Here is an 8,159-nt window from a genome sequence, read left to right as displayed (position 1 = left end):
TTATTTTTATATTATTATTATGTTTCACAGCTGCACATAATAGCACCAAAATAATAATAATAAAAAATATATATGCTGAGTCACGCTGTGTTCTGCATGAGCTTATGTGATGACGTAAGATGAATGCAAATTCAAATGTGTTCAATAGAATCGAGTGAGTCTGAAACCAGACAAACGCTGCAGGGAGAACCCGGGAACAATCGCAACTCATGTTCGGACCACAGCAAACATGCCCAGTGTGAAAACCACCTAAGATCCCAGATGTTGAGTACTAACTTGCGTGTGCAGTTAATGGGTGTGTTCGGGGTTTTTACAGAGAATTTGCAAGACTTTAGCTACATAAATGATGTTATATGCAAAATAGGACAGAAAATAATTTTTTGGGTTTGCTAACTGTTCTCAGTAGCCATGGCAAGTCTGCACCTCCAAGAGACTCCCAGAAGGGTAAACCAAGACTTGCTGTAGATATGTCTAACTGTTAATCATTATAGTAATCACTATATATTCACTATAATACTGATTACAGGTGGAAACTCATCAAAAATGTGTAAAGTAAATGTTCAACGAAAATCTAACATGAGAGTAGTTTTTTTTCAACACAGGAGCCTAATATTAAGTTGGCATTTTGAGAAACATAAAACAGAATAAAATAAAATGTACTTTTTCTTTATTTACTTTTGATGGAAATTATTTATCTTCATCTGGAAGATGCAGGATTCTGCTTTTTTGCTGGTTTTGATTGGTGCATGCAATTGCTGTTCCAAAAGTAATTTTCAGGCATAGCAAATCACACTGTTTTTGCGAAATTGTGTGAAGTCCTAGGAAAACCCTTTAAAATTGCATTTTTGCCCAAATTGGACAAATATTTATGCCATAATATATTTTGACTCCTTAACTTTAAGAAAGCATAAATATATTTCACCACAATGGCATGGAAATATAAAATTGTCTATATTCTAATTTTCCCTAGGTTCTAGATCATATTGGATAAGGAGCCAGTTTAACAAATGAGGTAATAAAACTGTGCCATTTCCTCACACTGTGAATGTCACACTTTGATCCAGTTGTCACCCATTATTTAGCTCATTTAGCTAGAAATGGCTTGCAGGTGTTATGAAGTGTCTATATGTGTTTATAATGTTCACTCTAATTGAACAGCGAGAATAGCTGATTGAATTAGAACTAAGTAAATAAGTGCAATAAATGGTTGAAAGGCTTATATAAGGGTCATGTGACTCTGTACCTTGACCATGTTAATGAGAATATGGAAGTCCCGGACAGCCAAGTTCCACACTAGCAGTTTCTCACTCTGGACCTGGAAATTATTAAGTCAATAATCATATTATTAAGCCACTTATATGTCTGACTCATACAAGTATTCCTAGTTTAACAAGATGCATGTGCAAAATGCAAATCACACAGACACACACACACACCTCTCTGCTGTCTGTCTGTTTCCCAGGAGGTATCTTTCGTACACACTTCTCCAGCTCTGCCATCATAACTTTATAGTACACCAAAAAAGTCTGCCTGGAAAGAAACAAAAAAGCTTTTTAAGTACTTTTATCTGTGGACGTTTGCTCCTGTAATAAAACATTCACAAGAAAAGCAAACCAAACCACATGGTCTAATAATAATAATAATAATAATAATAATAATAATATTATTATTATTATTATTATTATTATTAACAACATCCATCCATTTTCTGTACTGCTTATCCTACACAGGGTCACAGGGAACCTGGACCCTATCCCAGGGAACTGGGGGCACGAGGGGAAGGACACCCTGGATGGTGTGCCAACCCATCAAAGGGCACAATCACACACACTACAGACAATTTGGAGATGCCAATCAACTTACAACACATGTCTTTGGAACGGGGGAGGAAACAAAAAAAAAGAGTACCTGGAGGAAACCCCGAAGTACGGAGAGAACATACAAACAGTATACAGGCAATGTAAGGCAACAATGCTAATAATAATAATAATAATAATAATAATAATAATAATAGTAGTAGTAGTAATCATAATAATAATAATAATAATAATAATAATAATAATAATGTTACTATTGTTGGTATTGAAGAATGAAATACTATTATTAAGAAATAATCTCACTTTAATAAATTTCCATTATTACAATTCTGTGAGTGACATTGAGGACTGTACACCATGGACTGATCTGTGACACCCTTAATGGAAACCTTTGTTACCTGTTGAGTGTGCGCCAGCTACGAGAGCTGGCATCTTTAGCAGCATTTAATAGCTCCGAGATCCCATTTTCTGTAATCTCTTCCACTGCTTTCAGCACATCATCAGCGTTTCCTAGATAAATACTAGAAGAAAATAGGAAACAGATGGAAAGATCAAAAAAAGCGGTCAAGATTCGAGTCCAGACATGACTGAGGTATCAGCACAATAATGTGGGAGGAACCTGAGGAGACTCTGGAGTGCATCGTTGTGTTTGTTCCCACGTTCCTTCCCACCACTTCCTGTCACCCACTCCTGACACAGGAAATGCTTAGCCAAGGATGCTGGAGGTGAAGCATTACATATTATTAGCCTAAAACTACCAGGAGGTAAGCTCTTAATTCAGACAGATGTGTGAAAGGGTTTCGTAAAGCAGTGTGCTGAAGCGGTGTGTGTACGCTGACAGACCGGTGTGTTCTCTGTAGAAGCTGTGGCTGGATCGTCCATACTGACTGAGCACAATGAGCAGCTGCGTCAGGATCAGAGCCGTGTTTAGGCTGGGCACAGTGCTCCGGAAATTCAGCAGGTACTCAAAACTGTGTCTAAAGACGCACACGCACACACATTATTGTAGACATTTAGTATTGATGTATATGTAAAACAGTATATTGGATTAAATGACAACTGTAGAGAGGTTTAAATACAATTTTTATCATGGTCAGGCAAATCTATTAAAAAAAAAGAAAAAAAAAAGAAAAGCTGTTATTAACGTTACTTTAAAACCGTTGCACATACAAATGCAGTGGCACATAAGGGCATACTAGAGCTTTACATCTGGTTTATAAGTGTAAATCTGTTAATGAGCTTCTTAGGAAATTGAAAGACTTCCTACAAATTCAGGGTGTCCAAAAAGTCTCCATACACCGAGGACTGTGTTTGCCAGCACGTCAGTTGTGTCTTCATCAGTGGATGTTCGTGGACGTCCACTTCTCGGTTGGTCCGCAACACTTCCAGTCTTTTTGAACTTATTAACAAGTTTGGCAACAGTATCGTGTGTGATGTGCTCACCATGATTCCTGTTAAAGTCCATTTTTCCAAAGTAAGTATGAAATATTTTGGAAGACATTTTGCTAAAAAGTGTTAATTTCCCCTGTGTATGGAGACTTTTGGGACACCCTGTAGACTTGAAAGTATGTGAGTGTGTCTGTGTGTCACTTTATAAGCTGCTCCAGGGTTAGGTCTGCATCTTTCTCCTTCAGTCGGCTGGCGAGCACACTGAGAGCACTCTTTAACAGCGGCCGCTGTTCCGGCTGGGAGAAGCCAGACCTGAGAACACATCACAACCTCACACACTGCATCAGCTCTAACTTCACACCACCAAATCCTAACACCAGGACCTATCTGGCATCACCAAAAAAAAGTCTCCGAGTGCTTTCTAATGCTAATTAAAGAAAACTCCATTGGCTTGCATACTACTCCCTGTAATTAAAATGTGATCTTCAGTTGCATTTTGTAATGAAATTCTCAATTGACTTTTGTAGTTTAAACTTCTTTCATCAACATGGTTTCACTTTGGTTAAGGGTTTCCTACATTACCCACAGTGCAGTTTGCCTAGTGCCAGTTAGAATTAGCTCTCGCTTCATCTCTATCTAAAGAGAGTGATGCGGCAGCACTTTAGTCCTTTAGTCTATCTAGCTCTCTCACCTCCTCATCGGTACACTCTGCTCAAACAGATAATGTTCCAAAGCTTTCGACTTTCATGCTAATAACATCATCGGTCTTGTCATCCGGTAGATCGGCAGCTAGCCGGGTCGAGTATCTGCTGTAACTGCACTGTACAGTATAGCTGCACTGCATTCAGGAGTCCACTACTTCTACTTTGGATTTCACATTCATATGATGTTAAACATTGCCGGACAAAAAAAGCTGAGCGAGAAAAGAAGCTCTTGTGTTTTTAGGCGCGAACAGTGAAACCTGACTGTCTTCCCTTAAGTCTGAGATTGTTACTGTTTTTTTCTTCTATTAAATGCCATTGTAACTGCACTAGCAATGGTTCCCTGTGACATCAGTGTGACTCACCACCGCTAACCTTTCACGTGCATAATCAGGGCCGGTCAATCCATTAGGCATCATAGGCAGCCGCCTAGGGTGTCGCCATATTTGGGTGCGCCGACCTACCGAATCTGATTAACAGTACCGAGCCACATTACCTCTGAAAATTTGTTTGGTCGAATTGGTTTGTTGGCGCCCCCTAGAGCCGATGTAAATAAGCGGCAGTGTGTGCAATGCTGTATTAAGTGCAACACAACACACAACACTCATGAGTGTTTGTTCTTGTTTTTTAAATAAAATTGAAAAATACATCATACTTATTAGTCATCACCATTGGTGTGACAGTGAAGTGTGTGTGTCAGTGATGATGATTTAGTTTTTTTTTTTTTTTTTACGGCATTATGGACGATAATGATCATGGCATAATTTTTATGCTTGTGCTGCTGACGTATTACTGGCAAGATTGTTTGTTGAGATGCAAAATGAAGCGACAAATACCACTGGGAGCTCAATTTTGGAAAAAAAAAAAGAAAAAAGAGAAAAAAAAAAAAGAAGAGGCAAAGCGTGGAAAAAACCAAAAGTGATCTTATTACAATTTCTATATCGTTTGCCATTTTTGTGGATGTGATCGCCATTAACCATGACATTGCTGGTCAAATCTCATATATGACGACGACATTAATGAATTTGCAGCAAGGAAGGCCAGGAAGGTAAAATTCTAAAAGCACACAGCAGGTACAGCACAGTGTATAAATGACAGTATATAACAATAGCATTGTTATTTTTGTATTGTTATTTATGTTTATTTATTTATCTTTATTATAAATTTATCTTATTTATCTTAGCACTTGCTTTGTAAAGATGAATCTCGCCTAGGGCACCAAATGGGTTAGGACCAGCACTGTGCATAATGAACACCAGGACTGCTAAGTACATACATAAACATATCAAACATATCAATATAATCATAAGGTATGTCTCAACCAGCTCCGTAGTTCAGTAAGTTGTGAATCAGTATATGGGTACACGAGTTCGGGCACCGTTAAGGACTCTGGCTCACTACACATTGCGACACTGATAACTGAAAATCTGGTGACTTGACTACGTACTCGCATTGTAAATGTCACCAAAAATTTAAAACTTATAAATATATATATATATATATAAAACAGAAATATTTTTATGTCATATAAATTCGTTAGCTTAAATCACATGCATCGCTGTCATAATGTCAGAAATATATAATATAAGGGTGTTTGTCAAAATGCCAAGCAGGATGGTAGACTAGGTAGTGGATTTAAAATAAAAAAAATTATTTCATACTTAAGTCATTGGATGTATAAACAAACCGTATACAGAATGTTAAATAAAGCTAAAGAAAACCCCACTAACGTAAGCAATCATTTGAGAGCCACAACAACGATAACAAGCTACTTATATTTGTAGTTGGAAGTTGGCGGAGGGAGAGTTTGTCCCCGATTTTCTTTTGAGCTGACAGGCTTCAGAAAACATGACATCAGTTCCAGTAAGGGAACATAGTAAGTGTTGATGCTCCCTGGTTTTTGTGGTGCATTGTGGGATTTTTTAGGAAGCGAATACTCCAGTGCACTGGGAGTATTCTGCGATTGGGACAGCCTTTAAAATGAAAATGGCCGACACCCTGATCAGGGAGCTGGTTGAGACATAACCATAGTTAATATGTTTCAGAATGCAGTTTTTCTTTTAACACCTCCCTGACTCCTTCTTCCATCCATCTTATAACCTCTGACCTGTGAGGTGTGTGGATCAGTATGTACTCACCAGCTAAATGCTGTGTGTAAGACCTGCAGAAGGAGCTGATAAGCTGAACACATAAGCTGCTGTACATTCATATCCACACCTAGAGCATCCACCACTCCCTGATTTTCATTCAGGAAAGTCTGTGGGAACACACACACACAAATATTACTATTATTATTATCATTATTATTATTATTATTATTACTACAGCACACAGTGCACATGGAAATGACTGATAGCAACTAAAGCATTTATTGTTAAGAATATTTATAGGGGGATGTGTGTGTGTACCTGAAAGTGGTTGTGGCAGTTCTCCAGGTGTGTGCACAACGTCCCTAGCAGTTCAACACAGCAGCTAGCAACATCTTTGGAGCTTCTCTGCTGCAGGTGAGAGAATCCCACTGCCCTGTCTGCCTTCACCTGCACAGCCCAGTCATAGCAGTTATCACGGTGTACTTGCAGCTGAAAAGATCTTTCTAGCCAATCGAGTGTACAGTATGTAATAATGTTAAGGGTGTGTTCAAATGATAGAAAAGTTGGAGTATCTCTCCAGCTTGTGATTTACAAACATACTGAAGATCCTTGTGTGTGTTTTACCTACTTTGAGAAACGGAGCTTTCTTTGCTGGAGCAGCAGCCAGGCTGAAATCCAGTTTACGCCACATGTCCTCCAGCAGGAACACCAACTCTGCAGGACCCAGCTGTACCTCCTCTCTCACCTGCACACAACAGCGGCAAACGCTTTATAGTAAAAGCAAAGGGTGTGTGTACTAAAATATACTGCTCATGAAATACCGCTTAGCGTAGGTTTGTTGACCTTGCTATGGAGCTCGGTGTCCAGCACTGATCGGGAGAGCAGGCCACACTGCAAAACGTTCAGAGCCTCCATGTCCAGTTCCCTAAAGTACGGCCAGTATGAGGACAGACTCACCCCTGCTTTCACCTCCTTCTCTGGGTGGTCCTGCCACAGCAAACACAATTCCATAGTCAAATGTGTCTACCAACAAATAAATGGGTCAATTAATAACATCCTTGTAAAAAGGATTTTATTAATTAACACATTTTTTGCAGACAAAACTGTTTTCCATAAAATTTAATTCCTGACCCTTTCAGACAAAAACTCGCTCCTAAGTATAAGAAGCATCACTTGAGAAAATTTGAGGAAACAGCCAGTGTTGGTGGCATGATGAGCACATAAGACTAAATGAGATGAGACTTCTCTCGCACGGCAAATTTACAAAAATGTAATACTTGAAGATTATCCATCCATCCATCCATCTTCTGTACCACTTGTCCTACGTAGGGTCGCAGGGGAGCCTGAAGCCTATCGCAGGAACATCAGGTGGGGGACATCCTGTACCGAGTGCCAACCCATCACAGGGCATAATCCTATGGACAATCTGAAAATGCCGATCAGCCTACAACATGTCTTTGGACCAGGGGAGGAAACCGGAGTACCCGGAGGAAACCCCCAAAGCACAGGGAGAACATGCAGACTCGTCAGTCTCAGGATTCGAACTGCTTGAAGATTAGTAGATGATTCAATAAGATTTGAAGAGGATGAAATGATTAGATGAGTTCAGCTTCACATGAGACACCCCAATTATTATAGTACACTTTAGTTTCCATCCTGTTACTGGTATAAACCAGTACTATAGTGTTTTCTGAGCTAAAGCCTTTCCCTATATTAGGGCTGAGGAAATATCTAGAAACTACTGTATCGCAAAGTTTCATTCTGAAACCTTGGAATTTCTCTACCGTTGATCAGATAATATAAAATAATATGTACACAGCAAGCCATAGCGTCTGCTAGTGTTTTATAGTGGGACAGTACAGGGTGTGTTCGTGTGTTTGTGAGTGTGTGTGTGTATCAGTTGCCTGCGCCTGAGGTTCGTCGACCTCAGCAGCCTCCTCCAGTTGTGAGCCGTCTGTTGAGTTCTTACTGGCTGATGCTTTTTTCCTCTTCTTCCCTGTGGACTCTGAAACCACAGCGAATAGCAGCTGTTTTATACACAGCATCCCACTCACACAGGCACTATAAAAAACTACATACAGTGGATATAAAAGTCTACACACCCCTATTAAAATTGCAGGTTTCTGTGATGTGATACAGCAACCAAACACACGTTTTAGGTG

General features: G+C 39.4%; 1 protein-coding gene across 2 annotated transcripts in view; it reads right to left on the bottom strand.

The window, feature by feature from the left end:
- Positions 1 to 8,159, bottom strand: part of fancd2 (FA complementation group D2) — a 34,794-nt gene that overhangs the window by 4,397 nt on the left and 22,238 nt on the right. For both annotated transcript variants that reach the window (XM_053635711.1, XM_053635712.1), the window contains 11 exons: positions 7,902 to 8,002; positions 6,841 to 6,984; positions 6,626 to 6,742; positions 6,316 to 6,444; positions 6,046 to 6,164; positions 3,408 to 3,518; positions 2,661 to 2,794; positions 2,437 to 2,536; positions 2,216 to 2,338; positions 1,437 to 1,530; positions 1,244 to 1,315 (listed from right to left, as the gene is read on the bottom strand). In XM_053635711.1, coding sequence (XP_053491686.1) covers positions 1,244 to 1,315; positions 1,437 to 1,530; positions 2,216 to 2,338; positions 2,437 to 2,536; positions 2,661 to 2,794; positions 3,408 to 3,518; positions 6,046 to 6,164; positions 6,316 to 6,444; positions 6,626 to 6,742; positions 6,841 to 6,984; positions 7,902 to 8,002 — 1,244 coding nt within the window. The remainder of the gene's footprint in view (positions 1 to 1,243; positions 1,316 to 1,436; positions 1,531 to 2,215; positions 2,339 to 2,436; positions 2,537 to 2,660; positions 2,795 to 3,407; positions 3,519 to 6,045; positions 6,165 to 6,315; positions 6,445 to 6,625; positions 6,743 to 6,840; positions 6,985 to 7,901; positions 8,003 to 8,159) is intronic.

The sequence above is a fragment of the Ictalurus furcatus genome, chromosome 11, assembly GCF_023375685.1.
Source record: "Ictalurus furcatus strain D&B chromosome 11, Billie_1.0, whole genome shotgun sequence".
NCBI classification, from domain to species: Eukaryota; Metazoa; Chordata; class Actinopteri; order Siluriformes; family Ictaluridae; genus Ictalurus; species Ictalurus furcatus.
This window is presented reverse-complemented; position numbering and strand designations above follow the sequence as displayed.